The sequence below is a fragment of the Tauraco erythrolophus genome, chromosome 1, assembly GCF_009769465.1.
Source record: "Tauraco erythrolophus isolate bTauEry1 chromosome 1, bTauEry1.pri, whole genome shotgun sequence".
In the NCBI taxonomy this organism is placed as follows: Eukaryota; Metazoa; Chordata; class Aves; order Musophagiformes; family Musophagidae; genus Tauraco; species Tauraco erythrolophus.
The window spans coordinates 75,008,242-75,035,133 of NC_141465.1; the positions used below are offsets into that span (position 1 = coordinate 75,008,242).

Below are 26,892 nucleotides of genomic sequence, written 5' to 3' on the forward strand. Positions count from 1 at the left end.
CAGAGATGCTCTGAGTGCAGGGAAACAGCGACTGCCTGGTGTAGCTTCACCTCCTGTCACGAAGGGAAGCTGCGAAGTGGTGCTGAGCACTAATGAGGTGGTTGTCTTCTTCACCCTCGAGCACCACTGGCAGCTGTTAAGGAGACTGAATTTCCTGGTTGTTTCATTCATGCTCCTCTGGCTACAGAAGGCTTCTCCTAGCTAAAGATCCCAAATGTTTCCTTATCTGCATGTTTTGCATGAGGAAGTATTTTGCAGAGCTAGGTAACTCTTGTTGGGGTTGGATTCTTTTACAGGACCCTCATCATGATTTTTTCTAAGGAAAGGAATCACTAGTAAGAGTTTGTAATTTTGCGCAATGTAAGGAGTCTGTGTGCATGGTTCTGAGCGGGCACTAATTCGAAGGGAGGATCTGGCCACAGATTGGCAGCATGCTAGTTGAGGCCAAGGTTTCTGGCAGGAATATAAATTAGAAGGCACTGTGCAAATTCCGGCCCTCGTATTTGTGCTCTCCTAACACATGACACAGCAAAGATTTTAACTGACAAAAAGAATTTACAGAAAAGTAGTTGCAAGCAGTTTTCTCTGCTGCTTCTAGTTTATGGTAGCCTCTGTTCTCTGTGGGACCTGTGTGTTCGAAGGAGAGGCTGAGACATTAAGTTTGGTTAGGATGTTGGTGATGTAGAAATTAAAATCTTGATTTTAACTTCATCTACTGATGTGTGTCGGATGCCTTGATGTGTTCCGTGCACACCTTAGCTTCACTTCTTGTGAGTGATTTGGACTTGTAGGTTTAATCATCTCTGAGAATTTGATTAGTGTGATTTAATTCTGAAAAGCAACTGTAAAAATAGCTCTCAAACTCCATGGTCTTAGCCTCATAGTGTGTTTATGCTTCTGTTTGCTTCAGAGTGCCACAGAACTGGCACTGGCATAGGGTGGATGATCTACTTAAGGATATGGTTTAATGGGGATTAGGGACGGTTGGACTGGATGATCTCTAAGGTCTTTTCCAACCTAGAAATCTATGAAATCTGTGAAACTTAGCAGCAATAAGAAACCAAGACGGATTCTGGTGCGGGATTTTTTTGTTAGAGCCAGCGGGTGAATTTTTTACAAAGCCCTTAGCAGCTAAATGTTAGGGACCCCTCTAACAGGGTGAAAATGCACAGTTCTTCCTCTGAACATGATCTAGAGGCAACATGATCCCATTTTTGTACTTTAAAGTATGCACTAATTATAATGGACAGAGGAGAAAAAGCTTTGGTCCTAGGATCCTTATCAGTGGCCAATGAAAGAGGGCCAGACACTGAGCTCAAGCACTGGCTCCTGATACTGATACTGCTTAGTTGTTCACTTTCTTCCTGCTTCCAGCAAACTCTCCCTGAGACAATCCGTGGGGACAGACAGGGGAATAGTTCTCTCCAAATGGACATACCAAAAAGGCAGTGCCTTTTATGCAGTTCCTTGCCTAACAAGATGCACCAGATTACATTGTCCCTGCCTTACCGAGCCCTCCTACACCACCCCAGCAAGCTTTGCATTTACCAGCTCTCCTTTCAAATTTTAAGCATACAGCATATACTCTTGATTCCGTAACACAGACATTGCGTGGCAAGCTATGCCACATCCTTCCTATTGTTTCAGATAGTTGGAACGAGCTCCTTGCCACCGAATACTAATGATGTGTTATGACCGTAGGGACATCACATAGGGCCATGAGGACATGCACGTGGACAGTCAGCTCTAGAGTAAATTGGCCTGTGCTGCAAGGTAGAAATCACAGCCTGGAGTGGACTCCTTTTAGGGTGTAAACGTAATCTTAAGGGTCCTGTTTGCATTGGGAGAAACTGCTTACAGAAGACACTGTTTTGTTTGAAAAACTGCAAATTTGATAAGGAGCCCAAGCGGAGTATTTGCCTGTAGTTAATATTAGTAATATAAACTTGAAGTCTCCCTTTAGTTTTGCCAGCAGCTTTAAAAATTAATTTTAAAAATTAATTAGAGCTCATTTTACTGTTTTTCAAGGACATAAATTTATATTTCTACATGTTTCCAGCTTTTCCAGCATGCATTTGGGCTTAGGGCAAGTTGATGTGAAGGGCTTTCCAGAAACTTTCTCAGGAGTGACAAGAAGAGTCCTGTTCTCTTTGTGCCAAGTGCATTACTGTGTTCATCTGCTGTTGCTGGGGGTGTCAGACACACTGAGCAGAGACATAATATGTCTTTATCACTGTTTTAACATTTTGGATTTGAGGAATCCTAATATCTGAATGCTGTGTTGTTAATGTCTTCAGTTTCGAACACTTTTTTGTTATATATTTAAATTCAGTAAGCACTTCTCCTGTGAAGACAGGCCGAGAGAGTTCATATGTTCCTTTCACCAAAGAGAGTTGATTGAAATATTCCCGTTATTCTTAGTATTTTTGATAGCTACACCTGATCTAAAGGGATTTGAAAATGTTACAGGAACAGTTCTGCAAAGAATGCTATTTACAAAATGCATAGGGCAAGAATCTGACAGACTGAAAGAAGTGGAGTACTGGGACTTTGCCTTGTATTTGTTAGTCTCATCTGTGGGGTGCCTAGAATGCTTCTGCTATTAAGATAACATAAATGTATGGTCACATTTATTATATCTATATTTATAGAGAGGTCTATATTTATATTTATAGAGAGGTAACACAGAAGAATAAGCATATTCAAGAAATCACAATACAGTGTGACATTCAAAACAATGATCTCTGATGCTCAGGATATTTCTCCTATTTTGTCAGCCCTGGAGGAAACCAAAAAGCTCTTCATATGGGATAATGGAGCTAGGACTATGTTTACAAGTTGCAGATTACAGTTCAGTCAAAGGTTAAGCTTTTTACTTCTCCTGTAGCTTTGGAATAGCATTTCACATGACTTTAAAAGTTGAAATACATTTGTTTATTAAGATGTAAAGCACAAACTGAAACAGATGTTCTGCTCTATTAAATAAACTTGAGAAATGGGTCAATAAAACCATATTAATATAGTTTATGAAATGTTAATATGTTTGTAATTCTTCTTGCAGGCATTCATGTCAATGTTTCAGATTCTCACACAGGAAGGATGGGTGGATGTCATGGATCAGACACTGAATGCTGTAGGACATATGTGGGCACCAGTAGTTGCTATTTATTTTATACTGTATCATCTTTTTGCTACTCTGGTAAGTCTTCACTTGCAAATATGCTGTGCGGCTCTTTGTTTTGAATTATTCTCACAGCTCTTGTCTTACTTATTTTTCTCAACAAGTTAAAACTGATTGTGATGCTCATTTTCAGTGTAGAGGGCTTTAGGATTAGTTCTTTGATGTGGTAGAATTTACCCTTCAGCCATGTGGTGTAAGGTGATGGCCTTTGTTCTGGTGTGAGGTGTTGTTCCTCATAAGATCCAAGTCACACTGCTAGACTAACAGTGTAATTGTTAACTGTCTTGTATCTTCACAGTTCTAATGATTGCAGAGTTAAGCAAGTGCTTTTATTTATCATGTAGAAGTGGTCTCCTTAGTTTCCATCACATTCGCTTTGCACCAGTAATTAAAGTGAGAAGTGTAAAGCTTCAGGATATAAACTCTTAACTAGAAATCAGTACTTTCCTGTTGCCTGATGCAAAATCACTGCATGAAAAATATATTATATAGTATATCAGGCAATAAATGGATGAGAACTAATACAGCAGTTCGTGCGTGTGTATGGAAATGGGGATTATATCTAAAAAACCATGTTTTCTGTATGCATTTCAAATGGGATGATTTCATTTTTTAATAGAGATAATGGTAAGGAAAACATCTTTCTGGATATCCTACATCAACAAGGACTTGGTACTGTATTTTGAATACCAACAGAGAGAAAATACCACAGTCAAGGGAATAAACATTTTACGTACCCTTAATTGACTCCTGCTTTTGCTCATTTTGTATTTTACATTCACTGCACTGCAGTTTTTCATGCACTTGTTTTCACATTCTTCATTCCATTTTCTTTCTTAGCTCAGTTGTCTACTTGTAGAAGGTACTAACTGTATTTATACAATCTCCATCAGCTTCCATCTACTTCTTTTTCTTTACAATATGTCCTGTTTCACTTCTAAAGACTGAATAATCCGACTGCGATTGTGACTACAGCAGGTTCCTTCATATGGATTGAAATCTTGACCACTTTATAAATGGCAGTAAAGTGCATTTGATGCTCTTAGAGCTGCTTAACCAAATTAAAGTATAAGCCAAACAAACGTATGTATCAGCAGATATATAGGACCTGTAATTTGCTCGCAGTGGTCAGAGGAGTCCTTGGGGTCTGGAAAAGCAACTTTTCATGCTGAAGTGATATTTAAAAGTCCTTGGGAAATGGGGAAAAGGGAAGTGTGTTTTAGTTATGGATTTGAAAGCAGTTACTGGTTAGATAATCTTATTGCTGTTTTTCCGATTCTTCGCCAAGAACATTGCCTGAACTGGAATCTGTTTTTATCTCTTAGATGAGCATTAAGCAAGTCCATAAAGTAAATTAGTGTCAGGTGGTCTTCTGTGCTGAAAGTTCACACCTTAATTGAGAAGTAACTTAGCTGTAAGAGCAATTTCATTGTTCTGCTTTATGTTTCACTTTTTGAGTCATCTGGGACTTCTCCATTTGTTTACTCAAAGCACTTATTTTGCTAGGAGCAAAGTCACTTTTCAGTACACCATCATCAGTCCTTTTACACGGAATTTTCATTTAAGTACACAGTCCTTGCTTTGCTTCATAAGTGTACACATTTCTTCTCATGCATCTATGCAGATTTTACATGGATGAAGAAACTCTGCTAAGACGACTTTGCAGAATTACCTGGCCTTACAAAGTTGTTAGTTTTGGTTCTAAGATCTTCCTAATACCCTGGAAAAGAAAAGCTGTGTAGGAGAGAGTTGAGGCAAAAGAAGCTTAAAGAAAGAAAATAATGTGGAATTGGTAAAGGAGCATGAAAACGGTTGGGCTGCTGCTAAAACTAAAAAGAAAAGTTCTAAGAATAAACAGCCATCGGTGAATAACAAGAGTGAAGTCAAATGAATAAATGACTTTCACCAGCCAGAAGAGGGGGGAGGATTAGAATTGAGAAGTGATAATTGCAGACATTTGGCAAAGCAGACTGCAAAGCCTTGGAAAGAAATGAATAGGCTTCACATTAGAAGGCAAAGAAAAGTCGAAGCTCAAAAACAAAACCTCTGTTGGAAATGAGGACTGTTATTAGTTGAGATCGCAGCGGAGGATGTTAAACAAATAATGAGTTTGCGTTTAACTTTTCTTTTGTGGTGCATCGTCTTTGGTTCTTGCTGAAAAAAGTGAGAAGGGAGTTAATTGAAGTCTTGATGTCTTGATACATATCTGTGCATGAAGCAGCAAGACTGTAAGGGGTTATGTGTTTAATGAGTACTATACATCTTTGTAGTGTGGAACTGTACTTCCTTAGCTAGTATGCTCTGAACTGTGGGTACTGGAGTGTCATAGACCGTATAATAGATATGAAGAAAAAAACCCACCATAATGTAAAATCCTGGCAGAATAATAGTAAAACTTTTTATCAGCAATTAGGCATTGAAGTAGTTTGTGCGAGGGATTATGTATTTTATCAGAATTCTGTCTTGCTTTGCCATTTTGAAGGCTGTCTTAACTTCCACCATTCATAGTAGTCAGTTCGTTAAAACTGTATGAGGTACTGTTAAAGTATGTGGCATATATAATTTGTCTTTCTGAACAGCTGCAGGGAATCCTGCATATTGCTAAAGCCAGTTTCCTATTAAAAGAACATTTCTATCTCTGAACACTGACATTTTATAAATTTATGGGTAAGAGTCCTTCCTGTGTCTTCCATACCTTTATAGTTCATGAAGGGAAAGGGAATCTGTCTGTGGAACAAGGTCCAGACGCCCAGCTCAAATGCAATTTGAGTTCCAAACTCCTTGACCGGTGTACTAAGCTACTTAAATTTCATAGATCAGGAATAATTTTCCAGTGTGATTGAATGACAGGTAAACTTACACTTCATTTACAACAGTGGTAGACAGGTATGTCTGCTCTGGTTGTCACTCAGTGGTCCAAGACCACAGAAAAATTTTAGGCTTGTAACTCTTTTAAAAGACTTTCATTTCCTTCTCATATCTCTAGGAAATTGATTCTTGCCTGTAGGAGCTCAGTATGTTTGAGGATATTTGCCTTGAACCTCATAGACTAAAACCTTGGCGGTTGCTGACAGCTGTAAAAAAAAAAAAAAAAAAACCTAATTAAAAATTTAATGCCTTAAGATGTAAATTGTCTGAGAATATATGCTGAACAGTGATATCCTCCCTCACCTACATCCTTGCCCTCCTAGTTCTCTCTCCTTCTCAGTTATATCAGTCACATTTTCAGCTTCTTTGGCCTCTGGTCAGTATTTCAAGGAAAATACAACAATCTGGTACATACGTTTTTTCCCCTAGGATTCTTCCTCCTAGAGGCATATTTACGCAATATTTAATGTGGAGTAAATGGAAGTGCATGGGTTTCCTGAACTGTGGCTCCCAATGCATGCAAATAATGAGGCAGCTTATTTTCTTTCAATGTGGAGTTAGCTACTTTGCACAGAGGCACTCTGAGCAGTGAGCAAGTCCATAAAGAAAGCTAGTGTTAGATGGCCTCTGTGCTAAAAATTCACACCTTAATTGAAAAGCATCTTAGCTTTGAGAGCTGTTTTAGGATTCTGCTTTGTGTTTCTTTTTATTATTATTATTTCTGATGAATTTAATTTTATTTACACAGTAAATACATTTTGATGTGTATATTGTTAAACATGCATAATGCATTGGTCATAAAACCTAGAATTCAAAATTTTTGAATTCTTATAGTACTTGTGAGATAAACAAAAAAACCCACAATTTACTACTTGGAAAATGGGTAGCAGACATATAGTGGGAGGTGATATAAGTTCAACAGATTCCAAAGGCAAGACTCCCATTTACATTGTAGGGCCCTCATTTTTCCATGCCATTTCATAGTACTTCTTAAGAAAAATGTCAAGCTTTAACAAATAATTTGCAATTATTTTGTAGATTCTGCTGAGCTTGTTTGTTGCTGTTATTTTGGACAATTTGGAACTTGATGAAGATCTGAAGAAACTTAAACAAGTAAGAATATGTTTTTATTGTACTTGGAAGTAGTTTCAATAAAATGTTACTGGTGGTTTTGTGGTAAAAGATGTGAAAAATCTTCATCAAAATTAATGGAACAGTAGATGTTGAAGAGAATAGCAGTATTTTGTTAGATAGTTGACCATCATATAACGTGAGGCAGAAATTAAGAGGTTGTAAAAGAGATTTAGAAATTGGTTTAAAGATTCGATAAAAGTCATTTTAGATGATAGTAATCTAATTAAAATAATTTTCAAATCACAGCTAGGCCATCTTTTTGCTTATAAACTAGTGAAAGGTATCCCTGCCCATGGCAGGGGGGTTGGACTTGATAGTCTTTAAATGTCCCTTCCTACCCAAACTGTTCTATTTGCTACTTCATGAGCACACCACAGCACCGCTGCAGGCGAGAGTACTGGCAGGAGTCCACAGACAGGAAGCGGTAGAGGGGACTGGGTTGAATGTGTTAGGTCTGAGTGCTAAAGACACTTGGCAAAGTTAACTTGCTTGATTCACCAGATTTGGGGATCAATATTACCAAGAAGCCATTCTCTCATGCTCGAAACCCCAAATGACAGTCACTAGAGCTAATGTTAGCCCTTCTGACCTCATGCACAAACCACCAGAGAGGAAGGTGTCTGTAGCTTTTACGTAAATATATATATGGCTGTGCTTTAGTCTGTGCAAAGAGGAGGAAAACCATCAACATTTGCCTATTTCATGCATGAAACAGCAAATCGAGAGCTGAATATGTGGGAACCTCTTTTGTAATATTTGGGTTATAGCCTTCTTTCACCCATTGTTTACTGGTTTTGTTCATCTTTCAGGTGCAGCAGCAGTTGTTGTAGAATTATTTTCTTTCAGTTATTGAAAAATAACCACCCAGACAATTTAGTGATTTTACATTGAGCTATTACATTGAAACTAATGTGCCAAATAAGTCCCTTATTTTTCCTTCTATATTGTTTTTCTTTTAGTTTTAAAGCTGAAGTGATGTGTTTATTCATTTATTTTGTTTATATTTGTTGTGCTCATTTTCTACAAGCTTCTCATTTGTGGATTTAGAGATTGTATGTTTCATGTACGCTCACTGAATATGTAGAATGTGTCAAACTAATATTGCTTCCCAATCTTTTGTTACTTCAAGGCACTCAGAATATTATATAGTTACTTTAAATTCTTCTTTATAGAATTCAGTACAGAAATCAATATTGGTTTTGCTGTTGCAGTATTAAATATCAGTATGTATTGCAAACTTGAAATAACTTAAAAGAGCAGGATTTTTCTGCCACAGAGAAATACAAATAATGGATTTCAGTTAGTCAGCTCACATATGTGAAATAAAAGATCTTATAAATGATGGCCAGACAGTCTTGAGTATGCAAACTGAGTAAATCAAATCAAGTTTATTAATTTTTCTCCTTAGCAGTCTCAAGAGGTAAAATGATCTGAAATGAAAATGGTTCAGATATATGGTAAGCAATGTCATATCATACTGATAATCTTACATGGAAATTTTCATAATGTCTGCATGAGTAAGGAGCACAAATCAACTTTCTTAAGTGAAGAGCTTAAGATTTGAAAACTGGCTTTTCTGTGAAACTTAGCATCTTCAATTCATAAACCGCTTTAAAAGTGTGCACCTTTGCTCGTGAGATGGCAGCAGCATGGCTTTGTGTTTTAACAACCCACTCTGGAACTAATGAACAAAAAGAAATTAGGAGAGGCCACCACTTGCAATGCTTGCCACTTGTTTTCAGTTAGCCTGACATCTTGTTAGCCTCGCAGGAATCTTGTCTCCGTAATAGCAGTTGAGCACACTCAAGTGAAAGACCTAAATAGAATTTAAAAAAAAAGTCCCCCAACTTCATAGCTTTGAGACTGGCAGCAGCATAACTACCTGAGTGTGGTGCTGGGATGGAGTAAAACCACTGCCTGAGTCACCAGACCTTCTAGCTACCGTGAAGTGTGGCACCATGATGACATTGGTAGTCTGTTCGCATGACCCAAGTAGGTGTTTAACCAGAGAACAGCACTTTGCCGTTGGACATATGAGTTTGATTGACTGGCATAATGGTATATGCATTATATACCATTATGATGTATCAAAATGTCCAAGGTGGCTGACGCAGGTTCACTTGTGTTTATACTTTTGAAATGTGGCTTTGAACAGTAGTCTTTCTTCAGAAACTATTACTCAGTACTATTGACTGTTTTCCCTTCTAGTATTTTATCCAAACAAATTAATGTTATACAAAGTGTTGCATGTTTTTTAAATGCCTAAAGTGAAAGGAGGTAAGAGGTAGGTTCTTGGAGCTGGATCATATGGAATTACTGGAATGATTGGACAACTGATTGTCTAGAACAGAAAAGGTTTCCTGGGGGATAAATGTGATGGTGCCACAGGCTCAGTGGTGATAGTGACTGTGCACTATTACACTGAAATATTGGTTGTCTTATCTCAGAAGATAAAGCAGAAAATGTTTTTAATTCAACAATATTTTGAATTTTCCACTAAAAAAAATGGACCAGAAGAAAGAGGATTGTGAAGTAATTCTTTGGTTTTAATCAAGACAGTTTCTGTGAAGGAATAGCTCTATATTGCTGCACAGGATAATTTTTTTACATCTATAATTAAAAGCTGAATGGTGTTCCAAGGGAGGAGTCACATAATTCAAACTGTTAATGTAAAATACATTGTTTGGTTGAGAATGGTGAAGCTGTAATGCCCTCAAATGTATTTCCATCCTCATGTTTGCATTTTTTCTCTACCTTTAATGGCTGTAAAGCTTGAGGCCCAGCGCATTTACTGGTGATGAAATATTGAATGCTTTTCCAGGAAGGGAGGAGAATATATTTAGGACAGAAATTACACCTAGCTAATAATCCCTTTTGGGATATGTCCTTCTTAATTAGGACTTAATTCCTTTTCGTGAACTTTATAAGAAAAATAATATTACTTACCTTTCAGATGATTGGGAAAGGACTAATTAGTTAATATTTGCAATGTACTCTAAAATGTAACATGATATGTAAACATTTGGTATTCATGTTAGTGCAGTAAATGTGTTTAAATATGAATAAATCAAAGCAAAAATACATTAAATGACTAGGAGATTATAAGTAAGATTGCAAGATAATGTATTTAAAAGCTAGTAAACTTTTAGAATTAAATTTGCCAGTGTAAATCTAGTTAAGGATATACATCGTGATTCGGTTTTTAATTATGTCATTATATAATATTCTTTCCAGAAGTTTGGCCTCCTTTAGTGCAAAGAGTAGATAGAGCTCACTTTAATAAGCCAGTAGTCGATATTTTTTCTCTTTATTGTACAGTGTGTGATCCCTGTGCATTATTTATTACACAGTATTGAAGCTTTTCTACAAAGACAAAACTATTAATCTCCTTCCTGACTTTTTTTATGGCACCCCTGATAAGTATCTAGAACAAACATAAAATTTGTAAAAGATTAATTTAAGTGGTTTACTTAGCACCACAGGCACACGTAGGAATAGAATATGTTTTTCCAAGACACCATTCAGCTGGTTTAAGAACAGAATCATTCTTTGTATTCTTACAGCTCTGTTCATTTGCAGTACATCTCCAATGTTCTGACACTTGTCTCATCCTCTCTGCTTTGTCTGCTGCGGTAGCTCAAGTCAAGTGAAAAGGGGTTGTACTATAGCTCATAGTCACCTTCTGTCTGTGCAATAAACTTGATCTTCTGCAGCAATCTGGACTGACCCTAACACATTACTTAACCTCCAAGTATGCGATTGATCCTGCTCATCTTCCCATGAGGCCCCTTTCTGTGGTGTTCCGTGCATCAGTTATGCAAATGGTATCAATCTTAAGGCACAAGAAATCTATCAGCTACAATCTTAACTTCCTTCTCTTTTATTCCTGTCTTCTGCGCCATCTCCATGAACTGTTGCCCCAGGGTTAAAAAGAAACTGAAAGGATTTATTTGATTTCTTTCACCTTTTGTGATAAAGTTTGGACTTTCTATTTAGAAATTCAGCTACCTCACATGAGTTGAGTTATTGTTATCCAGATGTTGTTTGACTCCTTCAAAGAAATCCAACAGATTATGAAGCATGACTTTCCTTTACAGCAGCTGTGTCAACTTTTCCCATTATATTTTCCACGTATTTACTAATTCTATTATTATTAAATTTCTATCAGTTTGCCTAGATATGATGTCAGACTGGTTAGTTTCTAATTTCCCATGCTCTATCCTGAAACCCTTTTTTAAAGTTAGTCACATTTGCCAGTTTCCTTTCTCTAGCTACTGAGTTGATTTAGGGACAAGTTATTCACCACTGCTAGTATCGTCAGCGTTGTTATGTCTGAGATCCTTTAGAAGTCTTGAGTGAGTGTTATCAGGTCTTGGAAAGTAACAAATTGACCTTGTGTCAGTTATCTTCCAAAAGCTTTTCTCTTGACATTTTTGTTGGAGATTAGTCTTCAGCACAGTTTAGGGTCTTCTTTGACCTCTTCTGTGGTTGACACAATTAATTTTGCTTTCTTGCTTTGATTTTAGTTTTCTGAACACTCTCTTTTAATAGTCTATTACTCTTTTAAACTCTGCAGATCTTACTGCTTTCGGTAAGATTTTATTTCTTTTGAAATTAGTTCCTCAAAATCTTTGTTTTATAAAAAAGTTGCCAGAATTTATGCTTTTGTCTCTATTCTTTGCTTAACATATGGCTTCTTTTTCTGAAACATATCCATTTAATTTTAAAAGCCTTCTTTGCACTCCGGTTGACATTGCTGGCTTTTCTGACCTCCAGGTTTTTCTGTAGGTGGTAGATGTATTCTGTGCTTCTAAAACAGCATGTTTAAAGTTAGTCCATACACTTCCCTCCCAGTTTCTGTTGTTTGGCCATTCCTTTAAATTTATTTTCAAAAGTTTTATGATTTTATGTAACTAATGTTTTAATTTAAATTCAATGTAGTAGTTGGTTTTGACCTTCTACTTGTAAAAAAGTCCTGAATTTAAGAGCATTTTTGTCACTGTTACAGAATAGCTTTTTGATATTTATTTGATGAACTAGATCTTGCTCAGTACTAAACCATGACATACTACTTCACTTAGGTGTTCTCTGACTATATAGTTCAGTGAGGAGTCACTTACGAGTAAAAAGTTAATCTCTTTCTTTTACCCTTTCCTAAACACGTGAGGGTAAACAAAGGCTTCCTACTATTATTACTGCTTCTCTTTAGGCCTTTAATACTACTTTGCATATTAAAGTTACTTTCTAATCGTCATCTACATTTATTTCTTCCAGTTTCAATACAGAGGGATCCTGTCCTGTTTGTATATGCATTTACCTTATTCACTTTATTGACTAGATTTTCTGTAACAAATGGCACCAGTCTTTCACTGGTGCAGTGTACTGTCAGTCTGGATAATACGTTGCCTGGTTCTGCATATTCTGATTCTGTAGGATCCTACTGCTTATTACTTTTGTGTCAACATTGTGGGTTTTTTAATAAGAGAAATTCTAGCTCAATCATTATTTTTTAGGGTTCTACTGATAGGATAAAAGACTGTATATGTGTCATTCTTGTCTAGTTTTATGTCCCCTCCTTAGCATGGCTTTATTTCTCATGTTTCTCTGTTTCCCCTCAGAATTTTGTAAACTTTTAGGATTCCCATAGCCTCATTCTATACAGAGAAACTCACTTTTACCTTGTTGATTACTACATTTTGGGCTTACTCTACTGTTTTAGTACCTTCTCCCTGAAGTAGCTTTTGCAGCCAGTGAAGTTAATTTAAAATGTCACAGTTTTAAACACCTGGGTGAATTTCATCCCGCTTCACTAATACATTACAAAGTTGTATATGCAGTTTGAAATACTTATGCAGGTTTCCTTCTCTAGGCATTGAAGAGAAGTGAATACTTTTGGAGGGCAATTTTTAGAGAGGTATGTTTTGTTTGTAAGGTGGCTATAAGAAAATTTGAAGTCAACTGTGAGATTGTACGCAAGCTGCCCAGGCTGTATGAATTAGCTGTCCTTCAGCAGAAGCATAGTTTGTAACTTACAGCAATGGCACCTGTATGACACTACTTCTCAAGTGTATATTCCAGCTTCCCTTGTACCATACAAAGTGAATCCCTTCCAAGCTTACATAATTTAAAAAGAAAGATTTTCTTGTGGAACAACGATGAAAAGATAGGGGGAAAAAGGTAAGGATAAATGTGGTTTTTTTCATAATAGAGGAGAGGTACCAGCAGAATTCTGTGATGACCTTGGCTGGAACTCGTGCTGGTCAGTATTCATAAGTTATCAGTATTCATAAGTTATCTAGAAAATGGGGTGAATAGTGAGTTGACAGAGTTTGCTGATGATGCAAAATAAAGGCATTCAAAATTAAAGCTGACTGTGAAGTATTCATATTTTGTGTTTGAGAAATAAAATGTCAGATGAAATGTAATGTCAATAAATACACATAGAGAAGCCTGCTAGATACATGAATGTAGACTTTAATTAGACCGGTCCAGAAAGATTTTTGGGTCATTGTAGATATTCTCTACCATGTCAGTTCAGTGCTTACCAAAAGAGAAGGCAAACACGTTGTTAAAAATGATTAGAGAAAATTTTTAAATAGAGGTGAAATCATTCCTGTTCTGCCGTATACATCCAAGATGCTTCCATGTCTTGAATACTGCATGCAGGTAAGATCACACCATCTTTTTAAAAATAAGATATAATAAACCTAGAAAAGGTACAGAAAAGGATAATAAGGATGATCTTCAGCTTGTAAATTGAGATGATTGAGGAGGAGGCTAAGAGTTACACGAAATCGCAAAACATGAGAAGTTGAATAGGAGAAGACTTTTATTTTTCTCACCATGAGAAGATGAGAGAGCACTAAATCAAATCAAATTGGTTTAGTTTTAAGACAAATTAGTAGAATAAAAATCCTATAAGAGCTGGTAGTTTAGATGTAGCTTTCAGCCCCGGAGGTTGTCAAAGCTAGGAAGGCATGCAGGAAGTTTAATTGCTCCGTGTTTAATCTGTTCTTATACTCATTTCTCAGACACCTTCCACTGGTCCTTGTCAGAGATAAAGTACTGGTGAAATGCACCTTTGATCTAACACAGTGCAGATATCAATTTGCCCATAATATTCCATAATATTCCATAATATTCCATAATATTCCATAATATTCCATAATATTCCATAATATTCCATAATCTGGATGAGATTTCAGAAGCAATTTGCAAATAGCTTAAGGAGGAACTAAATTTATATAGCCTATTGGTGGCTAAAACCATATGTGCCACCACTTTACTGAGTTGTATTTCTACAAGGGAAAAAGCAAGCATGTCAAGCATCTCTGAGTATAAGCAGTGGACTTTCTTGTCCATGTAATCTTACTTCTGCAATCCTATTTCCTGGAATTCCATGGTTAAAATATATATAATTTTAACAGTATTAACAGATAAAATGTTCTTGATTTGTCTTATGCTATGATAACAACCCCAGTGTACCTCACTAACTTTGAAGGGTTTATCTTGTGGTTTATATTAGATAAGATTATTGTGTTCCTGTTTTACAACTGGAGAATCAAAGCTGAAGAAGTGACATCTCTGGGTTCATATATAAATTCCCAGTAAAGTGAGGAATCAAGCAAAGTCTGTTCTGATGCTTAGGCCTCTAAAGTCAATCAGGAACATCCATCCAATTCAAATTGTTGAAATCTCACATAAGCATAGTTCTGCTCCTTCAAAGGAATATTCCCTTAAGGAAGATCAGACTTCTGTCATATCATACATGTGCTGTCTGTACTCACTAGTGCACGCTCACAACGTAAGTACAGATGGCATTCATTACTAAAAATATTTTCCCAATACATGCCTTACTACCTGCCAACAGAAATTCTTGGGGGAGTAAACAAGAGTATGCAGTAGGGATGCTACTCTTCTAATTTAATGAAATTCTCATTCTCACCAATAAAGGTACTTGCCAAATGTACATGCTCCTTTCCATCCAGTTCTGCTCCACACCATGAAATATATGCAAGATTTTTTTCCCTGCTGAATCCATATCAAAGCAGCAAATGCAGGAGGCTGCAGAGATGTATATATATAAACTTATAGTATATATACTTATAGTGTGTATATATATATACACACACTTATAGTATATATATTTTTTTAAAAAATTCTGCCTTTAGAATTGTATTACTTTTCCTCAGTGCTTTTGAAAATAAGAGATGTTTACCTTGTTAATTTTCTCTTTTTTAAATCTTACTTTTAACTATTTGATATTGAAAACAGAAACTTTCATAACAAAGAACCTTGGAGATAAGAATAACTTCTTTGCTGTTTTATCTGTTGAGAAGGATTCTTGATTTTGACAGTGGTTAATGTCTGAGGAGCTCAATTTGATGCCAGCGATTCAGGGTCAAGTTTTAAAATGCTCAGAAACTTTGCATTAAACAGGCAGTTCAACAACCGCTAGTGGTCTTGACAGGACTTTCACAGCAAAAGCATAAAGGGAAGCTAGTAGGCAATCTGTATGATAGGAAGGAGCAATTTCAGTAGAAGAAAGTTAATCAGGAGTTGGGTGCCATCAAAATTAGCAGAACTATCATGGAATCTAGTTCTAGTTCTCTTTTTTTATTGGCAGTAGTGGTGGTGATGGGGGCATGGGGAGGTCTATACTGGAATCCATTACCGCCTTGTGGTCCAGAATTACAGCAGCAGGGTACAGAAGTCTTCAAAAAGATTTAAAAAAAAAAAAAAAAAAAAAAGAGTATTCATTTTTAGGTGTCAATCTCTGATCTTAAAATCTACTGTGTTTTTTCCCAGTTTTGTTGTCAGGGAAACAGCAGTTAACACTTCTTTTTTTCTCACTAAGCAGTTGCTTTTACTTCTTCACTACTCAATACTTAGGTTAGAAAATCCCTGATTTATAGTGAAACTTTTGGCTTCCTACTATCTAAAGGGAGAGTATCTGATGTTTTCTGAACGTTTTTCAAAATAATTCTGGCACAAATACTCTGAATATGAGTTTGACACTGCTCTCCTTTCTTGCAAGAATAGTTAAAAGAAATTTTGGTCAATGTCAGTCAAGACAAAGCAAGTTAGTCTCCAAAGAGATTGCACTGAGTCGTTCTACATTTTTCTCTAAGGTAAAATGAATTTGAACAAAAGATTCAAACCAGACATTTATATTAAGTAGAATAAAATATTTTTTCAGTGTTGCAGGACTCTGGTCGCCATAGCATCTTGTTGATTTTAGGAGGGTCACAGATAATCAGTTGCTTGTAGAATTGGAATTTTTATTAAACTAAAGAGGTACTCACATACATCACTCAATTCAAACTAACATCCCCAGAGCAAACATAAAATTTCTTTTCTGTGATTGCTATACAGGTTTGTTTGTCTGTAAGGTAGAGAGAAGCAGCACAATTTGTACCTTTGATCTTAAATTCATGTGCAATCGATTGTTAAGTTTACAATTATTATTGTGATGCAGTTAAAAAATATTTCCATTGTGCTTTTCATATCTAACTCACAGCAATTTGAGTCACATTTTTAATCCGTGTAAAAGAAATCTCCCAAGAATAAAAAACTCTGCGTTTAGAAAAATGCAATTATTTTTAATGAAGAAGAGTATCTTATGACATACACTGAAAAAATAAAAAGAAGAAAATTTTGTGTGCTTACGCAGTAAGCAGCATAACAGAAGTTTTAATGCTTTTGTAGTTAATCCAATGCTCAGAAGTTTAGAATCAACAATCTTCAAGTTTTGGAACAATTATACAGGAGGAAAAAAATTCTTACTCTTTTAGATAGCGGTTGGAATTTTCTAAAGTGTCAAAGGATAGGATTCATGTCACCTTGTTAGCTATGAAAAAAGTTAGACGTGTAGTCTAAGCTACTCATCTGTGGTTGCCTGTAGTCATAGTTACCCTCCAGGGAATCATTCATCCCATCCAAGTTGGGTGCTCTCTTTTTCTGTTACAGAGGAAGTCTAGACAACTAATTAGGCAAAATGCCTGATTTTCAATGGATAAAGTTAAATGACATGAATCTCCAACTTTAGTGAACTAGGAACCCGCGTTTCACTGACATTTAATCATATGGGTGCTTTTACATTACTGAGGCCCAAAATCACGATGTGTACCACTAGGCATCTTACTGAAGTTGCTAGGTTGGGATCCTAATTTAGGTTAGGGACTTAGATGGCAATGGCAAGAAAGACGAATAAAAGTCAACATTCAAAGCTGGTCGTCTCTCTTCACTCATAGCAGAGAACTAATTCCTCATTTATGAACTTAGGCTCATAAAATAGCAGGTCCTTGGTGCTGGCACTTCAGTTAATTTCCTAAAGGTGTGGTGTGAATCCGATGGGATCTTTGTAGAGGTTCCCGACTTTCACCTGAGTTGGCTCAGAAGGAAATACATGCCCTGGCTCACTTGTGGAGCAAAAGGCATGCTCAGAGGAGAAGGCAGTGTGGTCTGTGTAAAACCAGACATTGACCATTTGCTTTGGGTATATGTCAGAAATGTGGCTTTCACACGTTTTAATGTATCCTACTAAGTTTCTGTAGTTATGTTTGGTTTTAAAATACAAAGATATAAATAATTGCTTCTCCAGAGAATAAGGCTCTCGCTGCACTGCCAATGGTGTTGAGTATATCCATCTTATATTCCCTGCAATGATATGTTTACCAGTGTTGCTGCATCAATATCAAGATACTAGGAATTATGGTTTTTTTCATTTACTATGGCACTCCAGTATTCTTCTTGCCAATATGCTCAGCACCTTTCGCCTCTCAGCCGTCATCATTATGGTTCTCATTTTCTCAACTATTGGTTCTTTTTCTTTCATATCCAGGCATAGTGCAGTCTTTTGTTTACATTAGATCACACATTTATTACTGTCTGTGGTCATTTCTCCATGATCATTGTCAAAGGAGTTTACCTATCCTCCCATTGCTTGAATTTTGCAAAACAACTATCTGTTTATTGAGAGAGCCTCCATGACTTCACAGATGCAGCACTGGTTTCCTCGAAACCTTTCAAGGTGTCTCTCCTTTTTAAAGTTGGCTCTCGCTCTGGGAATGATCACTACTCTCTTTTGGACTAAAACTTCCTTCTAACAGTTGATTGTCAGTGTTTCTGTGTCCGAGGCATATCCTTATTGCTGAAATTTTTGATGTGAGATAAAGCTTTCACACAAACTAGGTTTCCAATATGGAAATCACACTGGCAAAGAGATAAAAAAGAGCAGTACACTGATCATTTCTGGAACTAAATGCAGAAGTCAGGCTTGCAACCCAATGTTCCATGAGATTTTTGGCTCTCACATGTAGCATGTTTCTACTTTCAGTGCTGCGAATGGTTGCAAATTTTAACTCATTTTCAGGCTTGAGGTTTTTTGTTGTTGTTATCATTCTGTTGAAATCAGATGAACAGAAAGAAAAGGCCAAGTGTTTGCTACTGACCTCTTGAGTATATGTACATTCTTGATGTTTGCTGAAGCTGTCTGTCTATTTATACCTTTCCAGTTTTTGTTTTCTTTTTAAACGATTTCTAGATACTAAGCTATGAAATTTGGTTTCTTTACAATCTTTCCCTCCAGATATTCGTCATCTCGTCGTATAAAGCAGTTCTAACAACTGAAACAGCTCACTTCTTTTCTAGCTAGTGAAAATACATTCTATTTTTATAGATTCTGCTAGACACTCCTGCTGCTGTCTTTTTGTATTGTCTCTGTAGAACAAATGAAGAAAGCAACGTGAACTAAGTGTCCTGTTTATTTTTCTTTGTTTTTACATAAAGAACTTGTGAACTTCCAAGAATAAATATTTCTGCATTGATCCTTACCTTTGTTTCAGTTGAGATATCTTCATAATTAAATCCCTGTGAGAGCTTTGCAGAGGTGAAGGCTAACAAAGTTGTTTTTTCAGCAAAACTGGTCATAGGGAGAAGTCAGAATCTGTCAGCCAAGCTGAAGCCCGTGTGCTCCAGTACCATGAGCAAGGCCAAGAAGTTCTCCCTAAGCCTGGTTCCAGTAGAAGAAGGAAGTCTAGACTGTCTGGTATGAAGGATAATCAAAATGAGATGCCTGAAACAGTGCAAAAGTAAAAGCTGTTCCTTAATGTGGATTTGGGAATTGAGAAAATGTAGTTACGCACTGTAAGAGAGCTCTAAAGAGAAATTATTTTCATCTCTGTTAAAATGAAAGCATATAAACTAACTAAGACTCTGTGTGGCTTTTTTTCTCCATGCTGATCCCTGATTTCTCACAGAACATGTTCACATGGCAGCTAGCCAGTGGTCTGTGAACTGCTGACCACGCTATCGTGCATGACTTACTAAAAGCAAAGTACCTGCCTTTTGGGAGGGAAATAACTCCTTGGAAAGCAAGCCATTTTAAAGAGGACTGTGCTAGGGAAAAGAACATAATGTATTGGAAGTGTCCCTGATCCTCCCTTTCTCCCTCTTATGAAAACCAAACCATAAACAATTCAGGTTTCAGAGTAAAGCACAGATACACAGCTATCTGCAGCCCAAACCATCTGTGATTTGCTATTTAAAGTGCACGAGCCTGCATTATTCTTAAACCAGAATACCTGCAATAGTGAAACTAAGCAGATGGCACTTTTACCAACACTAACCAAAAAAGGAGTTTGTATCGAACAGGGTAACTGTATTCAATAGCCTATTGTTTCAGAATGCTCCTTATGTTAAGTATATGCCTTATGCCTTGGGGTCTGGATAGCCATATGGATAACAGAAGAGGAAAATGTAATGCTTTCATTGGTTCACTCTGTGTCTTAAGTGACTTCCTGATGTATATCAACTAAGTCTGGATTCCTGAAAAGATTTAGATGAGCTTAGAGAAAACAAGCTGCTTGCAATAGCTGCAAGTAATTTTAAGACTTGCCAGAGCTACTATAGGAACTAAAACTGTTAATGCTGGCTGTCATTTTTAATCTTTGAATTGTGATATCAACAGATCTGCATAAAGCTTCTCTAAAAAGACTTTCCGATGTCAGGTCTTATCCATCCTGTAAAGATATTGTAGGCTTAGATTAAAGCCATTCAAGAAGCAAGGGACACCATATTTTCATGAGATATATAGGATGCAGTCCCCCACAGTATAAAACTGTACTTCAACTCTATGATTCTGGAGTAGTCCTCATCCTCTTCCTCTTCTTCTTTTTCTTCTTCTTATTTGAAACTTAGTGAATGTCCCTCAAACTTCTTAGAATATGTTTCTATTTTAAATTATGAGAAGAAAAATACTTTCTGGTTCAGTTCTAGGAGATCAAACTTGCCCAGGTCATTTACTGAAGCTGTAGCTTATATAGGAGTTCAGGAGTTGTGAAAAGTTACTACTAGAAGATTTTCTCTATGAGAGCCATAATGTGATCTTCATTTGTATTTGGCGCTGCTTACATTTTCGTTTATTTCAAAATGTGCCTGTCTTGAAAAACTGACTTGAAAGTCTGTAATGAATATAAGTATTAGTGAAAAAAAGTAGAAGAATACTTGTGGGAACTTGTTGAAAGTTGTAATTTGTAAGAGATAGAGTTTCAACAGATAGATAGGTTTTTTTAACTGAAGATGTTACTGAGAATGCATGTTCTTATACAAATGTATGGGGGTTTCGCTGGCTCTGCCTAAGCTCACAGTAATGTGGCAATTTGGACTAAGCATGAGCAGGGGTAGGAGAAGGTTATAAGGTCATTCACAATGAGATGGCCATTTTTTTCTGTTTTCCGATGTGTAGCAACTAAATTTTCTTTGTCTTGTTAGGTTTACCTTGAAAATGAATAACATATATCCTTCCTTGCTTTGTATAATATTATTCTCTCAAACCTCCTCTGTGTTATACATGCATATGTGCATACACAGACACATGTGTCTGCTATAAAGGTTTCTGTTAAGGACTCCACTAGCTAAAAACCAGTTATATATGCCACTGCAAAATGCTAAGGCTGACTTACTGGTGCGAGTGAAGTTAGCAGGAGCTTCAACATTAACTTCAACAGAATGAAGTTATTCTATAAACCTAAGTTGAACAGCAGTACAAACTACGTAATGATCATCATCTCCACTCAGTATCACTTTGTGTAGAAATCCAGTCTGTTAGTTCAAGGTTCCCTGTAGGCAGCTGAAATGAATGTACTTCAAAATGGAGCTTCCTATCCACCAGAGGAAGTGTAAATTCTAGAAGAATGTTACATAGCCGTGGCAATACTTGACGTGTTCTGCCCATCACAGTGCAGCGATGATGCGTTCCTATTGGCACAGTGTTTCAATAAAACTTTCACACAATGATCAAGTAGTAACTAAGATTTCTGAAGTGCATTGCCAGCTATCCGGTCTCCAACTTTTTATGTCAAGTACAACATTAGGACAACATTGAATCGTCATTACCACTTCTGTCTTCCAGAACTGTCCTCACTATGTCATGCTCAACCAAGCAAAAGTGACCCCTTACATGGTTTCAAATAACAAGGGTGACCCATAGGCCTGATTTTGTCTTTTCAGCCATTTCTTTTTCCAATGCCTCTCCCACTGCCCCTTTTCATTCTTGAGCTCCAAAAAGGCTTGCAGTGTCCTTGCAAAATCAGAGGGGAAAAGGGCAAGACCTGACTTTGGTTTCTATTTTGGGCAGGTCACAAAGGACCAGTCCTTATTTCTGTGGAGGCATCTTCCTGTCACTTAAAAGCATAAAGCAAGTTCAATATGTGTGACATGCTAGCCTTTCACTTTCATATTTAGCCAACAGGAACAACAGTAATTCTTCTAGTCCAATCTTCCTGTGTCTTGGTGAATTCACATGCTGACCTCATGAGGACAGAAGAGGCCTGTTTATAGTGCATTGATACAGCTTTTGGCACAATATCATGTCCCAGGCTCTGCTGAAATCTCTAAGCATTACTGTAATATCCATAAGACTTTTTAAAAGGTGGTGAGTGCTTTTGCTAGGAGATAAAAGAGAAAAGGAGTCATCTTGCTTTCTCCTTTTTATTTACATAAGTTCCTGCTGCGGTGATTGTGTCCTGAAGAAAAAGATGCGTGGTATGAACAAATTTAACTTTACGCTCATATAACCAGCTTCTATAATTTCCATTTATGTGAATAGATCCTTCAAAAGCAGTTAGACAAAACATAGATCTTAGTTAATGGGCTTATGCTGCCACTAGTTGGGCAGTGTCAGTAACTCAGCATAGTTAAATAGTATTGTATTCTTGGCAAGGTATTATAGAAACTTTTAGAAGTTGTTTTTTTTCTTTATAGAAGCATAAACAAACTCATTTCTGGTTTACATTACTAGTGGTAGGGTAATTTTTATAAAAATACAGTGGCAAATCTACTAGTAAAGATTGAGCCAGTCCTGTAAATGCTTAAATTTATAGTAGAGCCATCCTAAAATCTCATACAGAATTTTAGATTATAATGCTTACAGCTATTCATTTAAATGTTAAAGCCCTGACTTGGCTAAAACTCACTGACACAAACCTTGTAGGAGCTAACTTTAAGGCTTGGGATTCATTCCTTCTAACTTCTGCCATCATCAATATAGTTGCATTAGTTCCCTGAGCAATGGAGAGGAACTGACTTCTTCAGAGACAGAATGATACCTTAGGTATGCTAAATTGTCTTCTGCAGATCTCTCTCTCTTCATCTCATTCTTTCTTGTGGCTGGAGTCCAGGATACCTGTTTTACTAAGCTAGGTGCCTTGTTTAATTTCTTACAGTTGAAATAAATTAATTTAGTGTCAGAGTATAACTTTTACTGGAGAATTTACTCAAAATTCAAAGTCACATTAGGTTCTTATTATACCTCTATGCATGGAAACAGTCAGTCTGTAGAAGTGCAGCTATTAAACATAGCCAATAGCAATTAATTTTACTTACAGGTCAGAGGATTCCAGGCATCAGGTTAAAAACTAGGATGGGGGAGCACAAAGTCTTGCAAGGAGCTTGTAGAAAAGGTGTAATTCAGCTCTTAGCGAAGAATGAAGAGGCTATTTTTCATTTGCATTGACCACATCCTTCTGAAAAGAAATGTGTCTGCTTGTCATGTTTAAAATATTTCACATAGGTTTTTAAAAAAGAGGAATAACCTAAAAATGTAAAGAATCTTAGTATTTGTCTTTTAAAACATAGAAAACTCTGAATCAGATATTTTCTAGTTATACAGCCAGTGCCTTGAGGTAGTTAAAAAGCTCGCAATGTGCTGCATTCCATTCTGCACTAAAAATAACATGCAAGTTCTGGGAGGATGAGGTACCCTCTAGGCGGTAGTATAAGCAATTATGTTCAGGGCAAAAAAAGCACCTATCAAATGTCAGGACAAGCTCTTCTTTTTGGGTTGCTTTTATGTTATTTGAAAAGAATAAAGGATAGTTAGACCTCCTAAGTGTACTTTCAGATGCATATTTTTCTGTTCTAGGCGTCTGATTATCATATCCTAAATGTGTATTTTTGTCTGCTTTCCAGCTCAACCACAAAAACATATATTTTTGCTCTCTAATACCAGCAGCCTATGTGATTTCAAATGTATACAGACACACTCATATGTGCAAACCATTTCAGGATCATAAAAGTTTTCCTCCATGTTGGGTCCTGCAAATACCTTTGTTACATATGCATATGTGAATGCAGGTGTATACACACACTCAGACGCTATAAACTTGTCAAATAGACAGTTTTTCGAAGTGCCTTGATTTTTACAGGTTACGGAACAACAACAAATCCCATTTAAAATCAGGCTAATTTTAAGTGCTGAATATATTCCCAAAGCTTGAAAATGTGTGTGCATACCTTATAAGAATATTGTTCTTTAAAAAAAAAAAAAATCATTAAATCCTTAACAGCTCCAACAGTGCCTCTAATGAGCTTTCTTGTGTTTAGTACTTTTTCTTTTTTTTCCACCGGGCATGTTTTAATTCCATAAGATTATTTTATCCATTGTCAGTAATGAAATGATGTGGAGTACCTGCATATCTTGTTTGGAATGGCAGCGGACTGTCCTAAGGGAGTAAGTCCTACTAGAGACTTTTACTTTGGTGGCACAAGTGTACTGTGTTCAAATGTAAGTCCTTTCGGTCCTCTTTCCTAAATTACTTCTCTTTAAGTATGATATTGCTTGGTATTCGAGATGATGGTCACTGACGCCAGACAAAAGCCTTCTGCAGCCCTTACCCTCAGAAACCCCAGTCTCTAGGGTAAGGATAGCTTCTGGTAACCCATGTCTGCTTTCTAGCTTTAATTATACCAGTGCTAATGTAACCTGAAAGTGGAACCAAGGCACTGACAATCACTTTGCAGTTTCTTGTGAACAATGATTGATACAATTTCACTAGCTATGTTTCTGGTAAAAAAAAAAAAAAAAAAAAAAAAGCCAATATTGTGCTTAAACATTTATTATGAAGCTTACTGAGGAAGAACCTGTAGGCTCAGAATATAACAGCTGTACTTGGTCAAAGCAAAGGTACTCCTGGTTCAGTATGTAGTCCTGCTGGTAGCCAGTAAAAGATATTTAGGGACTGGCATAAGAACAGGGAAGGCACATAGTGATATTTCATTCTCCAGTCGTATTTCATATTTGAGTGATAGTCACTCTCCAGGGATTTGGGAGCTTCCAGTGTCCAGCATAGTGTATCTTTGTCTAATAGCCCTTGATGGATTTTTTCTTGCATGTGTTTGCTAAATCTATTTCCAAATCTCTGTGTATTCTAGCATTTACTGCTTGCAGTAGCAAAGATAAATTTAACAATGCACTATGTGAAAAAATATTTCTTTTTCTACTTATGAATCTGCCACTTGATTATTTCATTTGATGCCCCCTAGCTCATGATGTTCAGTCTTTCCAGTCAAATGCTTCCTCAGTGCTCTCTCCTTCCTACCGTGCCTGTTATTACTTCCATTGTATTCTGTCTTTGTGCACCTGTACATGCAGCTTTAGAATCTGACCAAAGTTTCTTTTCACTGGATAAGTCTATTTGAAGTGCTCTGCATTTGCAAGCAAATTTGGCAGTTTAATTAACGCATCTTGGAAAAAGTCATGTTTAATATTCATTACAAACCCTCTCAGTTTTTTTCTAAGTAAATAAATCAGCATATGGAATTACTAGGATTGAATTTCTGTAACACCATTTAGAAAATTATTTTCTTTCTAACAAGAATTATAGAATCATAGAATGGTTTGGGTTGGAAGGGACCTCAAAGATCACCTAGTTCCAACCCCCCTGCCATGGGCAGGGAAATCCTCCACTACACCAGGTTGCCCAAAGCCTCATCCAACCTGGCCTTGAACACTTCCGGGAATGGGGCATTCACAACTTCTCTGGGCAATCTGTTCCAGTGCCTCACCACTCTAAGAGTGAAAAATTTCTTTCTTAGATCTAATCTAAATCTCCCCTCTTTCAGTTTAAATCCATTGCCCCTTGTCCTATCGCTACACGCCATTGTAAAATGTCCCTCTCCAGCTTTCCTGTAAGCCCCCTTTAAGTACTGGAAGGCCACAATAATATCACCGCGGAGCCTTCTCTTCTCCAGGCTGAACAGCCCCAACTCTCTCAGCCTGTCTTCATAGCAGAGGTGCTCCAGCCCTCTGATCATCTTCGTGGCCCTCCTCCTGACTCGTTCCAGCAGCTCCATGTCCTTCTTGTGTTGGGGACTCCAGAGCTGAACGCAGTATTCCAGGTGGGGTCTCACGAGAGCTGAGTAGAGGGGCAGAATCACCTCCCTCGACCTGCTGGCCACGCTTCTTTTGATGCAGCCCAGGATACGGTTGGCTTTCTGGGCTGCCAGCGCACATTGCCGGCTCATGTTGAGCTTCTCATCCACCAGCACTCCCAAGTCCTTTTCCTCAGGGCTGCTCTCAATCCATTCTCTGCCCAGCCTGATAATTCAAAATATCTAGTCTGTAATAGAAAAAATATTAGCAAGGCAGTCTGAAATAATCAGAAGTCCTGTCACCCTGCATGCAGCTAGCTTGCTGATGCTTACTGGTACTGTTTTTCAGGGATTTCATCCTTTTGGTTTCTTCTTGTCTGCCTTTGCTCTCCTCAGATCCCTCTTTCTGGTGAGGCAGCTTAGTATTGGAAAGCAAGCTGTTTCTAGGGGAAGTCCAGGCCATTCAGATACAGTCATTATTCATTCAGCAGATAGTTTTGACCTTACTTCTGTTAATACTAAGGAGTCTCACTGTTCTGGCAATGCAAACATCATTTTGGCAGACCTATTAACAACTTCTTTATTCAGTGAGGAGCAAAACTGTACTCAAACTTTATGATTCAGTTGTACTTTTCAGTGCGAAGGAGTTTTTCTTTCCCTGCTCTAGCCCCCTGCCCCCAGATTCTTGTTAAGTGGAACAAAAGCAGTAGCTCACTACTGCCTTTAATGGAGACCAGGAACAATGGCAGGTCAAACACTGGTAATTGATTTTTTGGGCACATGGCTCCAAAAGCTATGTTGAGTGATATCTCAGAAGAGACATTTTGTCTATCAGTAGAGAAGGAGATGGGAAAGATAGGATTTGGAGGCTTTCTACCTGTGGGACCAAAGTGTTTTGATATGTATAGGACCACGTTGTAAACCAGGAGCAGAGCTTTGAAAAATCAAAGGCTTTGATAGAGGCATTAAGAACCATCTAGATATTTCTTTCCTTTTTCAAGAATTCTTTTCTTTATTTCCTTTTTCATCTCGATGATACCCATTAGAATTGCACAGCG

General features: G+C 37.2%; 1 protein-coding gene across 2 annotated transcripts in view; it reads left to right on the plus strand.

Moving 5' to 3' along the window:
* The window catches only part of NALCN (sodium leak channel, non-selective), a 253,954-nt gene that overhangs the window by 145,057 nt on the left and 82,005 nt on the right, over positions 1 to 26,892 (plus strand). For both annotated transcript variants that reach the window (XM_086611009.1, XM_086611015.1), the window contains 2 exons: positions 3,062 to 3,199; positions 7,088 to 7,162. In XM_086611009.1, coding sequence (XP_086467135.1) covers positions 3,062 to 3,199; positions 7,088 to 7,162 — 213 coding nt within the window. The remainder of the gene's footprint in view (positions 1 to 3,061; positions 3,200 to 7,087; positions 7,163 to 26,892) is intronic.